The sequence below is a fragment of the Pogonomyrmex barbatus genome, unplaced genomic scaffold, assembly GCF_055798465.1.
Source record: "Pogonomyrmex barbatus isolate J1 unplaced genomic scaffold, ASM5579846v1 scaffold1, whole genome shotgun sequence".
NCBI lineage: Eukaryota > Metazoa > Arthropoda > Insecta > Hymenoptera > Formicidae > Pogonomyrmex > Pogonomyrmex barbatus.
In genome coordinates, this window is record NW_028297098.1 from 2,861,780 (window position 1) to 2,883,292 (window position 21,513).

Sequence of the window (21,513 nt, forward strand, 5' to 3'; positions counted from 1 at the left end):
ATCCAATAACGGCAAAAAATAATAGAAATTTAATATGGTATTATTTCTATTATCTTGTACCGAATTTCGAGAGATATCAATGGAAACTGACGAGATAAAAGTTACATCAATTTTTTTGTCAAAATATTTGAAACGATGTTTGGTATTATATGAAAACGGTATTATTCGCGTAAAATTCATGAGATTAATGAGATGCTAAATATCATGTTATGCTAAATAATTACAATATATAACTTTTTACATAATTACTTTTCTAACATAATTTTTAATCCGTTAGCTATTACATTTTTACTAGCAGAGCAATTTTTATTTTTTGTACACCAGACATTGATGGAGCTCGCTTTCCCGCTCGACACGTGGTTATAGGAGATTGTCGAGATTTAGTTATGTCGCAAAAACTTGTGGTTTATGGCAGTGAAGTGAAATATGATACTTATCGTAGTTGTTGTCCAGAAAAGTACACCTCAACCATTTTGCTTTCTGCACAGAATGCTCACGTAAGAAAGTGCGCACTGCACAGGCACACATGCGCCATCGCTAAAAACGATATCATTACAAAAAAATCTGGAATATTTGAAAAGAGATCAGGGATGGCTTCGGGCAAGCGCAGCAAATGCATTTCAACTCAGCACCGCTTTTAATGCCCCGCGTTCTTTTTGCTTCAAGAACAATTTCTGAACTTGACAACTTGAAGTCTCAGAATTGAGAACGACTATCTTAATTTAAAAGCTCGCTAAAAACTCTAGTCTGAAATTTTCAAATTAACTCTGCTGTTTCTTTATATTTTCTTTTTTATCATTTATTAAGTAAATAGAAAAAAAACTTGCGTGAAATATGTTTCATAATTTTTAAATATTTATAGTCTCTCAAAAACAGTAGCATTATTACAAAATATCTTTAATATATTTTATATATATTCTTATTTGTTATTCAAATTTAATTAAATTTTTTATAATTATGTAAATTTTATTTATTTATTTTAATTTTGTTTAAATCTAAAAATATAAACTTTCTTAATAATATTGTATTATTATTACAGTGATACTAAACATTCACTTTCATAAATTTATAGAATTTACGAAATTGAAAATTAAATCAGCTCAATAAAATATATTTTCACACATTCTTCACAAGCAATACATTAATTAGAAATAAAAAAGAATAAGTTTTTTTTATCAACAGGACTAGATTAAGTTGAAGTACAGTAAAAATGAAATACCGAATTAATGAGCGATCTGATTTGAAATCCGATTTGTTCAGTAATTCCATTTATTTACGACTGCTTTAATTTAATAATCTACAAAATTTCTCTCCATGTATAGACAAAAATAAAAAATTATTAAGCGTATTTCTAAATCAATCATGTGTCTTTTGCACTCTAAAAAAAACAATCGTATCAAAATATATCTATGAGACTTTTTCTACGCATTTCTTGCTAACTTTGATACAAATGACACATTTAATAATATCGTACAAAATCCTTAAATGATTGATAAAACAAAAGTACAATTCGAGATAGCGTAGCATATTGTAAACACTGTATCGATTTCGGCTTTTAGTCATTAATCTGCAGCTGTTTGCAGTGCTAGTAAAACGGCCTGTCACCCATATATGCTTAAGAAGATATATATACATATCACGCAGCTATAGTTTGTCTAGTGAATCTTTTGTACATATCGCACACAGACCGGAGCAAAAGTCACGTACCATTGCTCGTCTATCGAAGGAGATATTTCGGTGAGGAAAGTTAGCTCGCTTTCGCACAAATATCTCTTTTGCGAAAAATCGAATTCGCATTATATCACTGCATGTCAAGCGAGATACCACTTTGAAACTTGCTCGAAAACTAGCCATCGAAACTAACCATTCTCAATTGAGAGTAAACACGAATTCTTAGCAACGGTACCGATAAAACAATGAAAGACGAATGGAACGTTGAAAATATAATGCCGAGATAAATCGTAATTGGCTTCCCATTTATTTTACTAATATCGTTTTTCTATTACAAGAAAGTGTTACAAAGTTTCACGTTTAATCATGGGATCTAAGAGAACAAATTTAAACACAGATACTCGCGCAATTTACAATCATGAACTAAAGGCCACGAAGTTATGAACATGCACAAATATCCTCGTGTAAATTTGTCCGTCGTATATTAAACTTTAGCCAACAATATAGAATGTATATCAACCAATAGAAAATTAATATAAAAGAACGTTATACAAGATTAAGAAGACAAATATTACATGGATCTCGTAGATAAAAAACTATAATAGACTACTCAGCGTAGATCTTAACTTGCATGAATATGGAATGTGAAATGTAGACATTGCATGCTTTTTGCACTCTATCTAATTCAACTCGGGTATCCCACTGGAGCCTTTTTTTTCTTTACTTATTTTTATAAAGTAGCATTTATATTTATACTACGTTTTTATACATTATAATTTTTTATGGCAATTTTAACAAATTAAATAATTATCTCAAAGAGTGATAATTTCAATAAATATTTCATTATGATTATTTCGTTAACTGGAATAAATTTATGATTTATACAGTTTAGTAATTAATGCATTATTATAAATATTGTTTAAAATAATACTCCCAGGAAGGGATACTCGAAATTTTCAAAAAGACTATCTTTATTTACATATTTCGGTTCGCAGGCACAGTGATCGCTACCACTATCATCGCACGGCCTGGCTTATCCTTTCTTTCGAATATCAATTAGCATCAGGATAACTGCATCTACAACTTGGCTCAACCTCGCATTCAGCCTGAAATTACTCGCTGCAGCCCTTTTTTATGCAAAAGGGATATAATATTTTCGACTGAACTAAAAAGGAATGGAAGAAAACAATGTAAGAAATGAAAGAAAGGAAAAAAAAAATAAAAAAAATAGTGTTCTCATTTATTTTATTTGACAATTTATATCTAATTGCGGAATTCATAATAACGTAAACTTGCTTTATCTGATGATGACTAAGAAATGTGCAGCGATTAGGTCAGAAAAACTCGTTAACCTAATTTTGCGATTACTTCGCCGTCGTCCATGCGCTCTAAATCCATAATACAAGTAGTTTACTATTTGCACATTGTATAATTATTATGTAAAATCTTTTAAATTAATTATCCTTATTATACTGCGCCACCAAGGAGGTTGAGTCATGGTGAAAGTAGATTCAGATCGATTAGAATCCATATAGTAAGAGAATGTAAGAAACTATAATAGAAAAGCAAGAGTGCAGAAAGAGAGAAAGAGGGGGAGGGAGAGAAAGAGAGAGTGAGAGTGAGTGAGTGAGTGTAAGGGGGAGGGGGGGGGAAGTAAAAGTCAGAGAGCACATAGACGAGCGCGAAGACGAGTGAAAGAGAGGGAGAGAGAGGATTATTGTCGAGCATATTTCTATTACTTTCTTGAAATTCGGACCAAGATTTAACCAGCGTTTGTGTGTTCAAATGGTAAAGTGTGTTCTTGGTTGCGGTCCAGCTAGCGGATGAGGACTGGCTGACGCCTAGCCTTCTAGTGTGATGGTAAGCAAGTACATCCCACCAACAGGAACAACTTCTACAGCAACAACAGTTACCACCACCATCACCACCATTATTTCCTCTTCCACTACTACCACCACCTCCAACAACAACAACAACAACAACAACAACAATAACAACATTTCCGTCATCATCGATGCCACCGCGACAGCAAAAGCAGTAAAACTCATGCCTCTTCCGGCTTGACGATCTGCGAGTCGAAAAGCGCTAATCATGAAAACCAGATAACATTCGCTTAATAAAAAAAAAAATAAAGAAACAAAGTGAGAAATAAAAAAAATAGTAAATAAGAATCCTAGATAACCTTGCGCAAGATGCATCCAACATCCCCATCTCCCCCGTAAGTTTTCACGTCCAATGTAAGAGAAAAGAACCGCTACCGATTACTAAAGCGGAGATACCTCTCGTCCAGTCTGTAGGATAATTTAGCATCTTGCTCGGCTTGAAGAAATAGATAGCGTTTGCCGTTACAATAGTATCCAAAGCTTCAATATAAAAACACGAAATCCGGCATACACGCGAATAAGTCATTCGTGATGGTCTGAGAGTGTTTTCTAGCGAAACTGGCCAATTACGCATACTATGTATCGTCCAGCGATAATGAATATATGAGAAGTACGAGTCCGCACACGTTCAACGGGATCGTGGTTTATCATCATTTTAACAATGCGCATAAATTCCTTGATCCTCTCTACGAAGAAAAAAGAAGAGCGTCCGACAGACCGCCGGATACAGACTCGTTATACGGATTCATTATTTTTGTAGTTTGGGCTTAACAGCGAAAATAATAATTCAAAGATGTAATGAAGGGAATGCTCGCGGCCAAATGCGACGGTTGGCGAGCAGTCGCGGTGTATAAATAATAAATACAAAGATTAATCGAAGCGTACTCTCGTGAAGATATATAAATATATAAATATATAAATATATATATAAATATAAATGAAAGAATATATACATAAAAGAATAAAGGTTATTATAAACGAAATTCAACAATTAGCTAGTTAGATAGGCATATTATATTAAAAGTTATTCAAGGTTGATTCGAAATTCGGTGGCAAGAAGGAAGTGACTCTTGTGTACATTCGATAACAGCATTTTTACGGGGATGAAATAATCTCAACCCCTTTGTACAATTTGCCCGTCTCGAAAACCACGGAAATTAATATTGGGTACCTAACTTATCCCATTTGTCACTACAAAACGATTTCATATTTCAATCTACAAAACGGTTTTGTATTTTAATCGATATACTTATTTATCATATTCGTGGCCAAGCGATAATTCACACATTGAAATCAGACAATTCAACATCGTTTTTATCATTCAAATCTGTCTTTTGGACGCGACTTAGACCTGTTGGATACTTTTATAAAACAAACAGACGCCGTGAGAGGCACTGACAAATTAATACATTCCAAACTGAGAAAGTGATAAAACGCCGATCAAATCACCGTGGTTTTTAAGTAAACGTTAGATTTTTATATAAGATGATTATATAGAACCAAAAAAGATTTTGACGTTTAAGCAATAAAACGTTAAGCTTAGGAAAAAAAAAGGTAGCCATTGATCCCTCCGTCTCGTTAATAAATAAATCAATCTCGCTGCGTAATCGAGAGAATACACGAATTCTTAACAACGAAAAAAAAAAAAATAATAATAGAATGGACAAGATAGCTAGAGAAAACGGTCCGAGCACGCGTGTATTTTAAATTGTTCAACGCGCAGTAAAACGATCACAACATCCTCGTTGTCCCGAATTTCGACTTGACCAAATTGATACAAAAGAAAGACAAGAGCGAAACTCGTATAAATCGCGAACATGTAAGCAATTGCATGAATGCAATCGTACATATGGAAGAGCGCTAGAGAGGGAGGGAAAGAAAGCATGAAAGCGAAAAGAGAGAAGAAAGAATGGGAGGGAGAGAAAGAGAATATGAAAAAAAAAGGCCAAGCGACGAATAAACCGCACAGCACAAGCAAGGGACGAGAAAAAAAGGGGTTAAATTAATTCGTAGATAGACATATTGCACAAACAGCACGAAAGTTAGATTAGACGAATTAAGTTTTTTTTTGTTCACGCGTGCCCTGTCCGCGCGGCAGCCGTTTATGGTCCTGTTCGTACATAATCCCATCATCGACGTGCTCCTCTGTCATTAAAACTATCCGCTTGCTGAAAGAGAATCGGTCAGAAGAGGTGGAACGAGACACGAATCGACGAGGTGATAGCACGAGCAGTTTCAACACTTGAAAAGATGGGAAGCGGCTGAAACTTATTGCAACCCGTTTATCTCTCTGCTCGATCGTTTATATCTCCATCGTCCTGTTTCTTGCTCCTCGTATCTACTGCCTCTTCTTACCCCTTCGGTTTTAAGTAACACAACTTATACTCGTATCGATAATATCTTGTCCTCGCTTTTTATTCGAAAAGCGTTCATATCGGAGTAGAATTAGGACGACACAAAAACTAGTGAAACTAAAACTTTAAGCTCTTAATCGTTACAGAGTTACAAAAAATAATTTTAATAAGATATTTCAGTTTTTGTTCAAAATTTAAATTTCTAAGATTACATATTGTATAAGATTTTTTACTTAATTTTTATTAATCTTTGCTACGCGAGGTTCTAAAAACAAATCTTACAAATTTAAAGCTCCGAAAAATTTTTCGACATGAATCTTTAATATTTTTGTCCTCGTTTTAGAAGAAGTTTACCATTCGAAAGCATCGCCTTTTCTAAGATGTGGTGTCTCTTTCAAATATCTCTTTCGTGACATCACATTTCGTGGATGTATAATTTATAATTTTTCTCACGCGAATAGAAACGACAAGAAAGTAAAGACAAAGGAACAACAAGTTCGGTTTAAATTAAGTGGGAAGAGAGCACATCGATGATGACTGAAACAAAAACGAGCGATAGACGACTTCGATATTAATCAAAAGATAGACGGATCGTGCTTTAAGTAAATCAAAAGCGTGTTCGACGTTTCGCAATCAAAAAGATCAATGATCAAAGTACGGCACACACGAATGCTCGAAGCGCAAGGAAGGAAGTGGAGAAACGGCACAATCAAATCTGCCCAACATCGCATAGAGTTTAGATATTTCGTGATGAAAGTAGAGAAAGAAAGAGAGGGAGAGAAAGAAAGACAGAGAGAAAGAGAGAGTGTCTGTGTGTCTACCAACGATCCGTCACGATTGTGTCAACCGGATAAAAGAGTGATTTTTCCGTGAGAGGAAAGCTCGACAATAAAAATCGCCACATTTCAGCGTTTTCAATCGCGCACGATGAGTGATTCTGATATAGTAATTCATACATAACCAAAATTAAGAATAATAGCATTGCCGCTATATTTTTGGCTGCATTTTTGTCGCCTTGCTCTTATTTGATTTGCAGCTTTACGAGGGAGCGTAGAAGAGAATTGTTACATACCATTCTGAGTTCCATTTTCTACGTTTGAACGTAGAACCATCAAAAAAAGATACCTTATCAAATTTATTTCTCAAATTTGTGTTGTTGTTGGTATGTTATTAGAAATATATTTATTCATACATATGTTTTCAATTATCTGCACATAATTTTCTTATTGAATGCATTTAGCTTATTCTAAATTTTATTATGTCTTTAGTTTAGAACAATATATGAATTATCATGCACGATCGCACGTAATGTAAACGCGGCCACGATTATTTCTTGCAGTTTTTGCATGCCGCTGAACATCAACTTTATAATCATCTTTCAGTTCTTTCGTAACCTGCACCTTAAAAAAGATTTTGTCTATATCATTATGATTAAATATTCTTATTCTTTCGTCATTTATCTTTACAAAAAATGTAATAATAATAATATTATCAAATGTCCAACAAGATTATTAAGAAAATTAAAACTGTCAAAATGTAAATATTTAATGCAGGTTACAATCGCGATTTGCAAAACTTTCGTATTGTTTAAAATTTTAGCTTAACAAAATCGTCTAATGTTATATATAACGGAATCTCGTTTTCTAATAGAAATTGGGTGACTAGCCTCGAGGACACGGCACGAGTATGCAAAGAGAAAGCAACAAAATTATAAATAAATATATATACATACATATAAATACAAAAATGCATATATATATTATATATATAAATATATATACTTGCGCGCAACGGCGGCGAGGGCTGTTATTTTCAATCGTCGTGCGTAAGACAAAGCACTGTGCGTGAGAAAGAGAAAAAAGTTAGCTTTTAAGAAACGACATGAAAAAGAACATATATAAGCAAAAAGAAAATATCGTGTACATTATTAGTTAGGCAAAGAAATAAAAATATAGGTTATTTTTGTGAAAGGTGGAACGAGCGAGGGGAGAGAGGGGGAACAGAAAGAGAGAGAGAGAGAAAAAGATCGTGTGGCAAGAGGGACCCAATGGCAGACTGTAATACGAATTATGCAATAAGAACCTGTTATCGCGTGCGTTTGCATCTGTCAATCAATTCCTGTACAGTAACGTATAGCGGGAAGCGTTTAATTGACAAAAGAGGATATTAATTGGATTTGACACAATCTACTTTTACGTTCCTTACGTTCCGCCCGGTCGCTCCCCTTATCGAATTGCTCGCTATGCACTTCGACTCGATTCCACCTTCGACAGAGAAAAAGTGAGGGATCTCGCATTCTTTCAAAGAATTGGCGTGGATGCCCAATCTTGTAAAAAGTATTAAAGAAAGAAAACGCCTTAAACATGAAGGCGTATGTATAACTTAATGTAGTCCTGTACGTTGTTTAGGACATATACCGAGTGGAGCTAGCCGATTGACGATTGAACGAATCGTCGCGTTAAACGGAAAACCAAAATGTAGCATAAAGTGATAGATAGATAATTATTAATGTAATCTGACTTAGTAGGCAAACAAAAGGGCAATGGAATCACGGACGGAAACGACGGATGACGGGGAAGTGTGAAACGGGGCGTAATAAATTGTAAAAAGAGGGGGCAAACTTGACGAAAACCACACACCGTAGGACAAAACTGACAGAGATCCACTTATGGTACCTAAGTCACGGACCCATTCGGGAAAAGGGACACGCGCGCGCAAACACAAGGTGTAAAAACATATACGCGTATGTAAATATACACAACACCAAGTACACAAAATGCATACAGCATACGTGTAGAATGTAGCGGCGAGAAACTTAACAAAAGCTCTAGACGTAGTCTAGTCTAATCTAGCTTGTCGATCACTATAGGTTAACAAAATAAAAGCGTTCATGAGGAATAGTGCAATAATTAATACCCGCAAGTTATACTCAGCACTCTTATACGGCACAAATGGCAGGACATACACCGAAAAATAAATATTGACATGTATACATGTATACATGTATACACACACACACACACACACACACACACACACACACACACATACACACAGAACGCATGCTGCGGCTGCTGCCTCCATCCTTTGCCTGCATCCTTAAACTCGCAGTTCTCAAATTCTACAGATCTGAAAATGGGCGTACAGATCGGACAATGTGATTTACACCATTTCGAAATTTTTATCATCGCGTTCATCATCAAACTTTATCGAAACGATCACCCCTTGTTCAATACTCATCAGATATTATTATATTCTGAAATTAAAATAAAATTTAATGCGTGCCTTTTTTTCTTTCTCACTTTTCAATTCCCGTTACGTAGCGTGATTCCTCTCTTCTTTTGATATCTCATAATGATGTGCTAATCGTGTTATTTCGATTCTTCTTCATCCGTGCGTCTCCTTAGATGCTCTCTTATTTCTTTCTACGACTGATGTCCTGATGCCACCGCGTACATTCCTCCGCCTGAACAGACTTTATCTCGCGGAGACTTACCAAACGATAGTCGACAATCATTGAAGAAACATACATTTAGAAACTTGTACGTGTTCTTTTCACCGAAGACTAGGTATTAATTATCGTCACCGGCGTGTTTGCACAAGTCTCGTGCAGGCAATGGAGGTGGCATCGGTCCTGGGAAAAGTAAGAGAGCAAGGCGTATTGATTGCCTACGATGCTATCCTATCGTGTTCGTAATGCTTTTGCCTCTCGCAAGTGTACCTCAAAACGCGATTTTGATATCGATCGACACGTAGGTACTGCGATGCACACACGAAACATATCATCGAGCCAATCAGCCGATCCTACCACTCCCAATTAGGAACTGCAATGAGGGACGTGGAATGCAATTAAGTGATTGATGCTTCAAGTTACTCAAACTGCAGTTGTTGCTCACAATCAAATTTTTTTTTCTCTTTTCGCGATGCTACAGTCGTGACGCTTAGAAATGAAACTTAGCCAACCAGCCAAATCCCGTAAAATGATACACTATACTTGCTTTGATTGGTTTGACAAATAACGCGCGTAGCAATGACAATCGTCATAATTTACTTCGATATAATCTGAATCAACGTGATATCAAGAATAGTATTCATGGGCTGTGCACTTAAATAAAAATGTTGCTTTAGTTTTAAATTTAATGCTAATTTTTGGCACTTTTGTGAAACGTGATTTCTGTGATTTCTGAATATCTGTGAATGATAAATTGATAGAAACTCAGTAGAAAGTTATTAGAACTTTTTCGCTTCGATAAACATACAACATAAGCATATCAAATGCGTAATTCTTTATCCCAATAAATTCATTAATCTTTACGATAAAAAAAATTAAGTTAATTTCATATACTTCTGATATTGTCATCCTTTACTAAATTTTAAAACGTAAATTGCAACTAAACGCGTCTATTTTCTTTCTAAATAAGGTGCATTTAACTTAACAATTTATATTCAGATACCCCTCGAGAATCTAATGTAATTCTTAGCGGGACGAGGGCAGCAGTCGGGCCAAATTGGGATACTTACCGATGCAAAGCACCGTGGAAACAGCTTAGTGTTAGTGCAAGAATGTTTAAGAAAAAAAAAGCACACAGTGAAAGAAAACAAAAGTAGGAGCCGTAAGCGTAGATACCGAGCATAAAACATAAAGTAATGTATGTATATAATCATATATAATTACAAGAAAGACTACAAACAAGACATGCGCATCTATATATAATACAAATATGTATATTATATATACATATATGCATATATATATGTGTAAGATGATAACATTAGCCAACAGATAGAAGCTATATCGAGTATAAGCTTAACGACGAAAAGAAGGGAGCGAACGAATGCAGATGCGTGGCATATGTAAATGCGCGCTCCGCGACATACTGTGTTAAATACCTTTAGCTATAAGAAATAAAAAAAAAAAAACACACATTGAAGTGTAATTCGTAAGGGAAGATAGATGTGGCTAGCCTGCCGGACCCCCCGTGCCCCCAAATGTAGATGAAATAACATGTAATGTATGGAGCAATAGCGGGAGAGAAAGAGAGAAAAAGAGGGAATGCATGAAAAAAAGCGTGTATGAGAGAAAAGAGATTAATAGGGCGAACATGCGAGAAAGAAATGGGAGAATACGAATGTGTCGGATAGCATATAAGGAAAAAAGCGAGTGAAGAAAACGAGTGAGAATGAAAGAGAAATAGGGAGAGAAAAATGATATGTAGTATGCTTCAAGCGGAAAAACGCGTTAAGAGATAAAATTCCAAAAAGAGAATACGATAATTATGATCGCGTCCGATTCATACAGAGATTACGACGTTCCTTCATTTTTCTCGTAGCTTTTCGTACGATTTGACGACGATTTGATGCGTTGCGGGGCCTCGTATAGATATGGCCCTTCTCCCTACCCCGATGCGGCATATCACTTACGACCGTACGCTAAGAAGTTAGGTGCCTTTATCCACTTCTTTATGTGTATGCATTTCGGTAAAGAGAAGGACAACGAGAAATTGAAAAATAGAGACAAAAAAAAAAAAGAAAACGCGCAAACGATCGGGGAAAAAATATACATCAGTAAAAACATATACATATTGTATAACACACATGAAACAGCACGGCGGAGCTCAAGGGAAGGGGCCGGTACGACATCCATCCATCGTGCATCGTTCGGTTGCACTGTGCTCATATTCATACGAAAACAGCCACCGAAATGTAGGCGCGACGAAAACCAAGCGACAACAAGCGTCATAATAACGAAAGCAACGGGAGCGATCAAAACGCTCGCGCGACTTAAGTATACTTCCGCGATTAAACGTATGGCCCGCGGGGTCCCATGGCAGCCTCGTTGCATATTTAAGCTAAGGAGCTGGGAACACAGCTCAAAAGCGACACGCCGAGCGAAAGCTGTATAATGTACATGTAATTTGCAACGATGCGCGACGGCGCACGCACAAGACAACATACACAAGACACAAATCACACGCATAGGCATGTAGAGAGAACGAGAGACCTGGAGCCGTGTACTATGCGTGCGAGCAATAGAGACAGACACGTGTATAGACACGTGTATATACACGGCGGGATGCATCTGCTTTGCAAAAACAATTTTCACACGATATACACACACACACACACACACACACACACAAAACACTACTGCGAGACGCCCTGGGACGTGCGTAAGAAAAAAGAAACCGTGTATGATATTATATATACATAACATAGCATATAAAAGTACATTATAAATAATGATGAATATAAATGAAAATATATATAAATATTATGGAAAAAGTAAACAAAGTATAAATATGAAGGAAGTATATAAACGAAAATATAGGCTAAAACACGCATAGGCTTAAGAATACAAGATATTATTATGATGATGTATGGTTGGTTTATAATGTAAAATATATTATAGAAAATGTAAAATGTGTTGTTTTAATATTACCAATCAACCCTATGTTACTCCTTAAAATAGAATTATTTATATAATTCTCGATATTTATTCGGTATCGTTTTTCATTAATTTGATAATACATACACATAAGTTTATATATTTTTCTCGATATATATTTGTAAAAATAAAAGATTGAATTTACGAATAATTGTACGAGTTTTCTTTTGCCCACAATTTTTGCGCGGCTAGAATAATTTCGTAGCAATAATCTTTCCCATCTGTTTATATGATGAAAACAAAGAGCATTTAACTCTAAGTACAAACAGCGCGTAACAATTAAACGTTTGCATTCAGCAGTAATTAAACGTAAACATCGCTCGCATCGATAGTAGCCGCGAGATATAACGGTTGTATGCGCTTGTTCTGCCCGTTAAAAAAATAAGGGTTGAGCGCCACAACGTGGGTAATTATACAAACGTGGCGAACATGAAAACGAAGAGAAGGAAATATGAATGCGCATACGAAATATTAACTGAGGAAGATATAAATTTACTATACGATTTTTAGTCTTAAAATATTCATATTTGTGTAATCTTTCTGAAATAATTTCTTCGCTATATAGAGGATTTCTCAATCAATGAATATTGTCTGAATCCACAAAAAAAAATCATTTAAAGATTCTTAATAGTACAAGACATGAAGAGGAATGTTGATAAAAAGTATGACGTGATATTTTAGCATAACAAATGATTCGATGATTTTGAAACACTCTGTATTATACACATATATTTATGTATTTCCTAGCGTTCTTTGCATTTCACAAATATCCCTGATATTTCAAGAACGCTGAAAGCATGCACAACGCACGATGTGTATATTGCGCCAAATGCATTTCGGTGATTAAATGCACTTCAATCTCTTCGTAATAATAACCGAATAATGTGAGCAATTCAATACATGGTAAAATTGAAAATAAACAATTGAAAATAAACTGACGATTCCAAGGTTCTGCTTCTGGGTGTAGTCGCGGGTGTAACTACGAATGCGATGCACCCTTTGCGAGGCAGTCCGCGTGCATTCGTGCGCACCTGTGTACACGTTTCTGCGTAGACCAAGGGATCGTGTGTTGCGTATAGCCGGTAGATACAGCCGCGCTTAATTGCAAGGCAGGGGTGCGATGCCCAGTTATTTTAGCCCAGACTGACGGACGCACGGACATGACAGCCGAGGAAGCCCGAGCTCCCTGTTCACTCCGCGTGTGCAGCAGCGGCAGCATCACAGTAATGCTCAACCACTCACATGTCATATTGCGCTAATCATTTTCTTGGCAGTTGCTAATTTCACCATTTCGCCGGAAAACATCCTTTCCTTTTTCACAAAAAGCCCGCTTTCTCTCCGTATTTCGAATTTCCACGTCATACAGACTAAACTTCGAATTTGTTTTGGAACATTGAGCTTTAATTGTGAGCTAACATTGTGATGTATGATAAACGGTAAACATTACAAGTGAATAAATATGAGGATAATCGTTTTATTCTAATCAGCATATTTTCAAATATTGATAATTATATTTGAACAATTTTAAAATCTTTTGTATCTTGTAAAATTTTATATTCGGAAATTATAATATGTTTGACAAATGATAATTGCTTTCCAGCTTTTGCACACCACATTAATTATTTTATAATTCAATAACTACCATTACTTAAAATCATATATATTTTCCTAAAAGAAATAAAGCTGCTAATTAATCGTATTCAATATACATATATTTTTATATATATTAAACCTAATTCTTAAAAAATATTTTATAAATTGTTCTTTGCGTTAAGTTTTCTAAATATTGAACGAAATACATACGTATATAATCTGTATAAAAATTTCTTGAATCTAAAAATATTTTATTTTTTAATAAAAAAATATTATTATGTTAAATAATGAAAAATATCGATTTATCTCATAAGGCCGACAAGTTAGGGTTAATGATTGACAAAATTTGGGAACCTCTATCGTATAGGTACATAGATTCATCAATATACATGTACGTATACGATCTACGTCACGTATCTTTGCGTGCGTGATGTGTAGATAGGCGTTGCCTCTCTGTGTACGCGTACGCACACGCACGCAGATCTCCGTTAATACATCGAATACCCAACGGCCGTACAAGAGAATAGCGTAGTATAAAGCATAAACTACAATTAGCGGTAATCCGCGTGACACGGGCATGGCACCCTTTGCGCATATTAGAGCATTAGCTACCGACTCATACGAGCGAACCGTACATCATTTTGGGACGTGCCCACGTCTACTGGCAAAATCGTTAAATTTACGAAGAAACACGACTGACCCGATACGTAATGACTGAATATAACTTGCTTATAGTATATTATTCTTTTGCACAATCATATTGTTACTATCACGAATGTAAGAATTTTTTTCGTCGATCTACTGTATTTGCAGAGAAAAAAAAGCGATGATCGCAAACTAAACGCTAATTTAGGCAAATCAGCACACTATATATTGCATTAGAATTGAATAATTATGTGAGACAATTCGTATTTCCATTGCAGTTTCGTGATTATTCGTTGCTTCTAAATTGCGAAAGCTAGTTGCATCAATTACAGTGATAAACGGATCTCGCGAATGTGGTCGATTAATGAGGTTTTCTTGCGATTATCGAGACGTTGACGGTATATCTTATGGATAAGGACTCTACGAATTCTACCACTTATCTACAATCAAGCTACAACAGGAATGGGAGCACCACAATTTTATGGTTTCGCGGAAATAGATATGGACTACAGTCAAGAGCCAAGCGAAGAACGCGATCGTAAAAAAGAAAAAAAGAAAAAAAGTATCGGTCTATTCTGAAAAGGTGCATCGTCTGCAGGGTCTGTTTTAAGAGGATGAAAGATTCTTCAAATGTAAGTTCTTTTTCTGATGAAGATTTGCGACGTAAAGCAGATTATTTAAAAGTTACAGCGACCCTTGCCCGTATCAGATCGTTATCGATAAAAAGTTAGTTTGTACAAAACACGAACCGCGATTACATAAATGCAGTATTTACGTCCACTTATTTTATCTATCTTTAAACGTTACAGTTTCCATAAAATAAAATAGTAGTAGTTAAAGCGAAATTTTTACGATTCATAACTTTTATAGTAAAAGACAATAAGTCAATGTGAGTATATCGATAAAGCAAGGAAATCAGGTCACTCCCTTTCCTTATTCTGCTAAATTATTTTCGATTTGCATGCAATTTATAAAATTCTAAATATTTCTTTGTACAAATTTTTTTAATATAAATCTATCCTTTGAGAGATTATAGTCGATCATTATGGTTCAGATCACACATATCTTTTTACAGAAAAACATGATCAGAAAGAGTTTGAAATATGTGTAATTGATTTTTCCATGAAGTGAATTCATATAGCTAGAATAAAGTTCAATTTTACAAATTCTCTCTCTCTTGGATTCAGGAATTGTGTGGTACGTTCACGCTAGATAACCTGTTTCATATCAACAGTCAGTTCCAGTTACTTTGTAGTAATTTGCCTAACAGATAGCTATGGCATAACTTTTACTAGCGAATACAAATCAAGCGACGTGCATGAGTATCCGTAGTTGAAAGTTTAAGCTTGGGTGACTGAACACACTGATTTCTACAACATTTTCTTTTTTTGTAATATCTCAAAAGATCCTCATAGAATATTTAAATTTATTTTTCTTTTGTATCCATAGTGTAATTCTTCATTACAAATTCCGATAAAGTACATCTTTTTATCATCTTCCCTATTCAAAATTCAAAACTAAACTAAAACAGATTTATAATTAATAATATTTAATTTAGTTCTATTGTATTAATTTATTAAAACTTGTTAGAAGCAAATATCAGTTTTGCATAATTTGATGAAGTTTACATATATGCATAATATTTATTTTTTTGTTATTTGAAAATAACAAATTTTTATTTGTGAACTTTATATAACAATTAAAAATAAAGATTTACATATGTTCAGTTAATATAATTAATATTGCTCTCATTTTCAATTATTCAGAATTTAAACGTATCAGAATTTAAATGTATTAATTTAAACACACAAATATATCTGCCAATCAATTTTAAATAAGTTTTTAGCACACAAATTTTTCAATTCAGACAAAATTATGGACTACTTCGTATAAAATCTGTAAACAGAGCGGTATATGATTGATGCAATACCCATATAAAATGAGATGAATAAAGCGCTTTCATATATCAGTAATATAAATAAAACATTCAGTTCCAAAATAATTATTTATTAACTATCGCATGATGTTAATCATCACATGTTTATCTTACAATTTTCACGATCATCACGTATTTTACTGAGAGTAGAAATAAACGAGTAATATCTCATGGCATCATATGTGCCAATTAAGTCTAATTGATGCCTAACCTGAACAAAGGAAACGTGGTGCGGAATTCCAATTCCTTCATTTCAATCAACAGAAAAGTTTAGAGCAACAGCCTCGGAATGAAGCAAATGTGGTTCGCAGAATTGGCCTCATCGGTCACCAGAGAAGCGTGGAACAGCGTAGTTCCCTCTGCCATTCTCATTTGCGGTTGTCGGTCCACTGCCATTCCGCCGCCCTCGCAACCGCTTTCGTCCTTTACACCTTCGTATATTTCGTTCCAGCAACATCACGTTACCGTTGTAAGTCTCCTCCGAACGGTCGTAAGATGCATAGTGATTGATTGTTCGGTGCTTCAGTATATGCCGAAACTATTGAAAATGGTCGAAATGGACGTCGGAATCCATTTGATTCTCACGCAATGTTTCGATTAAATCATCTTGCTATAATTACGTAACGAAAGAATTTTAGATACATAATATTTATACCAATATTCTAGATTTTAATTTATAAATTAATCAATTATCATCAATATTTATCAATTAAAATTATGTTATCTTCTTTCTTTTATAAATATCTTCTTTCTTTTAGATGGACTAACGTAAATATAATTTTGAAATAATAAGTTTAGAAATCTTGCTATTTTTTTTTCTTTTCTGTCTTCTTGATTCTATTGTACGTTTTTTAAATCAGGTCAAAAAACTCTTTTTCACACTATTTTTCGAAAATTAGTAATAAAAATACCTTAACTTCTTTAAAAAATTTTAGAGATAATTAAATAATAAATAACATAGAACATAGTTTAAAGAAAAATTTTAAATCTAAAAATAGAAAATTTTGTTCTTTTATATTAATTGTGATATAAAATTTGCGGTTTTTAAAAACATATTTAAGATATTAGAGACGTGTAAAAATGCACCATTTTTTAATATTACATTAATGATTACAATGTAGAGAAGATATATACATTGTGATGAAACGAATATCTCTTTCATTAACGCGATGCATACATGCAAAAGTGCTTAACGTATTGTATATGTATAGTCTCTCAAACTTGAAAATCAAGTTAAGAGTCAATGTGTGCCAATTACGAGAAACTATCTAAATCTCCCTTGAGGGCTTTTCTCGCTTCAATGTAAGTTCATTATTAGGAAAATAGACAAGAGAATATCGGGAAATAATTCGCATGTAAATATTATCCATATGAGAACATACTATACGATAAAATCTGTAATCTCATGTATATCTCATGTGTATCTCATGTATATTTTTTCACGTATATTTATGATAAATATTATACATATATTTTAATCAATATTTTTTTAAAAATTATGTATTTTTGTAACTAATTTTTTATAAATCTACGTAAGTTAACATAGAAGATTAGTATAAAAATGCATATTCCAGTTGATATTCGCATTGTTCCTAGAATCTTTATTTATAGAACGTTAATCAAGGACAAATAATGAGCACAAACGTTGCAAGCGTTAAATGGAAGATACTTTAATTGAAACAATAAAATTCGAAAGAAGAAATAAAACGTTTCAATTTGTTTATTTAAATTATTTAAAATTAAAAAAAATTAAACTATATTTTAAATTACATTTGTATTTACATGCACATATATTCATTCATATACAGAATTACATATAGTGCGAACATGGCTAGGGAATTTGTGGACGTTGGCAATAAACTGCAAGGAAAAAAATAACTAAAAATTAGTCGATTATTACCAGATGGGGGTAGCAATTAAACTTTGCTAAAATCTTATGCGTTTCAAACGAAACAAAAATAATATTGCACATAATAATAAGAAATCTCAGTGTTACGTAAAATTTAATATAGCATGTTTAGCAAAATAAGTCGTTAAATTTTATAATAGTCGAAGCTGGATCTAAGAGTAAGAACCAATCATGTTCGACTACTGCTTAGCGCATAAGCGCGAGAATCTCCATTGAATGTGACCAATGTTGCAAACCGTGTACACGGTAGAGTATTCAGATGCTTAACCTTAACGATGATAAAATGCTTATATTGTGAAAATATCAATTTTATTACGAGAATTAGTGAACTATTGAATATTTGTTAAGTGAAATAAAGTTCGAAAAATGTCTTATTTGACGAGAAAAGAAATAGACGAAATGAAACCGCAGATTGAAAAAGCGGTCCATAAATTCCTTGGTTTTAGCGAACCAGCAATTGTTACTACCGCTGTCAACTGCATCACTTCTGGTTACGACAAGCGGAAAACAGCAGGTTAGTATTGAAAAAATACATATTGATTTATTTTCCATGACTAATTTTGCGAGTTTTATTATTAGCACTTGAGATTATATTACTTCATATATATCTAGAAATATATATAATTTTTATGTAATACATTAAAATTGTTTGCAGATAAATTGTCGGCTTTATTAGAAGACAAGAAAGCTTCTAAATTGACAGAGAAAATATTTACAATATATGATGATACCAAAGCAGCTCAAAAAAATAAGAAACGTTCTCATCCTGAAGATAAAGATAAAGACAAAGATGCAAAGAAATCGAGATTTAAGGACGATGAAACTAAAATTGAAAAACCTGTGGAGGCTCAACTTTCTGCAGATAAGGTATTAAAAAATTTTATACATTTAATAATTCTATATATTATTTTAATAATTTAAGTGCTCCATTATAATTACTTATTTTTTCTATTTTTATAGATAAAACAAATGATGGCTAATGCACAAAGAGAAATAGAAGAAAGGAAAAGAGCTTTAAAGGCAATAAAGCAAGAGGATATTTCTGCAAAACCATCGTTTAAAGGACGTGATACGTTACCAACGGTAGGAAGCATGTATAATCAAGGCCTATTAAGTAAAACAGATTCGGACAAAGCACGAAAAATAGCTGCGTTGCAAGCGCAAATTAGAAATAAATTAAACTCAGGATTACTTAGCAATGTTAATGTACCAGACAAACCAACACCCTTAATCTTGGATGAATCTGGCAGAACAGTAGACATAACTGGCAAAGAAGTGCAACTTACTCAAGTAGTGCCTACATTAAAAGCTAATATACGTGCAAAGAAAAGAGAAGAATTTAAAGCTCAACTACAAGAGTCAAAAGGTCCAGAAGAAATACAAGATACTCATTTTTTTGATAATAGAATAGGTGTAAAACCAGCAATGCGTAATAAACGTGCATTGAAGTTTCATGAACCAGGAAAATTTCAACAATTAGCAGAAAGAATGCGCATGAAGACCCAGTTAGAGAAATTGCAAAATGAAATTAGTCAAATTGCTAGAAAAACTGGAATCAGTTCAGCAACCAAATTAGCTCTTATTGCACCTAAAACTGAAGCTCTCAGTGAAGATGTGCCTAATGTAGAGTGGTGGGATTCTGTTATATTAACCGGTGGATATCCTAATGAAGATGAACCGACGACAATCAAAAGTTCGACTATCACAAATTTAGTAGAGCATCCAACACAAATGCGGCCTCCAAGTATGTAATATATATGTTTTGTTTATATATATATAAAATTAAAAAAATATATTAATATTTCTTTTTTCTGTGATTATTTTATTTACAGCGGATCCTTTAAAACCAATATATATGCCTGTGTTTCTTACAAAAAAGGAACGAAAGAAATTGAGAAGACAAAATAGGCGAGAAACTTGGAAGGAAGAACAAGAAAAGATTCGATTAGGTCTCGAACCACCGCCTGAGCCAAAGTTACGGATCTCGAATCTTATGCGGGTTTTAGGGACTGAAGCTGTACAAGATCCTACTAAAATTGAAGCTCATGTCCGACAACAAATGGCCAAGAGATTAAAAGCTCATGAAGACGCAAACGCAGCGCGGAGACTCACTGCTGATCAACGTCGTGAAAAAAAGGCAAGAAAACTTAAAGAAGATACTAGCCTTGGAGTATATGTCGCCGTTTATAGGTAAATATTATTTTATATATACATTTTTGTATTTTATATATACATTTTTATATTACATTTATGGAAATAATCTGTTAATATCTTTACAGAATACGCGACCTTGTCAATAATGCTTCAAAGAAATTTAAAGTGGAAACTAATGCGAAACAGCTTTATCTTACTGGTTGCGTAATGTTGTTCCGAGATTGTAATGTTGTTGTAGTGGAAGGTGGAGCAAAACAACAAGCTAAGTACAAACGACTGATGATGCATCGTATTAAATGGGAAGAAGACATAGTGAAAGATAATGATGGGAATGACGTACCGAACAAATGTGTACTTGTTTGGGAAGGGACAAGTAAACAACGGCATTTTGGAGAAATTAAATTTAAAGTGTGTCCAATTGAAAAAATGGCTCGAGAACATTTTAAAAAGCATCAAGTGGAACATTACTGGGATTTAGCTTACAGTGGCGCAGTTCTTGATAATACGGACGAAGTACGCTCCTAAAATAGAATCTTGTAAATTAACTAAACACATAATTATAGCTAACGTAACGAATAATAAATAAGTTCTGTACAACTTACTAAAATTATTGAAATTAAAAATAAAAAATGTAACCATAATAAAATTGAACATAAATAAAAGTTCATTGTTTCTCAAAATCTATTCATTTACAACAATTTAGGGGAATCCTTAACATAGCCAAATCTTAACATTTTATAGCATATTTTGTTAACTTTTGCTATACTATTGTTTTATTTAGTTTCGTTTTACCTATTTTTACCTATAAGTTAAAAAAAGTGGTTAAATGAAAGTAGTCATCCCGTATTATCCCACGCGCGACATACTCTCATGATTTATTGCCAACGACTGTCTGTATCTGCGTAAAGAAAGTAATAAATAAA

At 33.9% G+C, this 21,513-nt stretch overlaps 2 protein-coding genes across 8 annotated transcripts in view; both read left to right on the forward strand.

The window, feature by feature from the left end:
- The window catches only part of LOC105425085 (nucleolysin TIAR), a 397,755-nt gene extending 385,427 nt beyond the window's left edge, over window positions 1-12,328 (forward strand). For 4 of the 7 annotated variants that reach the window (XM_089085289.1, XM_089085293.1, XM_011635644.3 and 1 more), the window contains one exon: window positions 3,488-12,328. In XM_089085289.1, coding sequence (XP_088941415.1) covers window positions 3,488-3,529 — 42 coding nt within the window. In that variant the 3' untranslated portion in view covers window positions 3,530-12,328. Of the gene's footprint in view, window positions 1-2,666; window positions 2,862-3,465 lie in introns of all 7 variants that reach the window. The other 3 variants (XR_016141366.1, XM_089085290.1, XM_089085291.1) reach the window with 3 other exon arrangements.
- Window positions 12,329-18,634: 6,306 nt separating this feature from the next.
- Window positions 18,635-21,270, forward strand: Prp3 (pre-mRNA processing factor 3). The gene is made up of 5 exons (XM_089085287.1): window positions 18,635-18,950; window positions 19,092-19,303; window positions 19,397-20,180; window positions 20,269-20,626; window positions 20,716-21,270. Exons 1-5 carry the CDS (start codon window positions 18,803-18,805, stop codon window positions 21,113-21,115), a joined length of 1,902 nt encoding a protein of 633 aa, XP_088941413.1. The 5' UTR covers window positions 18,635-18,802; the 3' UTR covers window positions 21,116-21,270.
- The last annotated feature ends 243 nt before the right edge of the window (window positions 21,271-21,513 follow it).

What these genes read in the sequence shown, in the direction of transcription:
- Prp3 (XM_089085287.1), top strand. Translation starts at nt 18,803, where the DNA reads ATGTCTTATTTGACGAGAAAAGAAATAGACGAAATGAAACCGCAGATT. An exon ending in CGACAAGCGGAAAACAGCAG is followed by an intron (nt 18,951 to 19,091) that starts GTTAGTATTGAA and finishes AATTGTTTGCAG; the next exon opens with ATAAATTGTCGGCTTTATTA. An exon ending in AACACAAATGCGGCCTCCAA is followed by an intron (nt 20,181 to 20,268) that starts GTATGTAATATA and finishes TTTTATTTACAG; the next exon opens with CGGATCCTTTAAAACCAATA.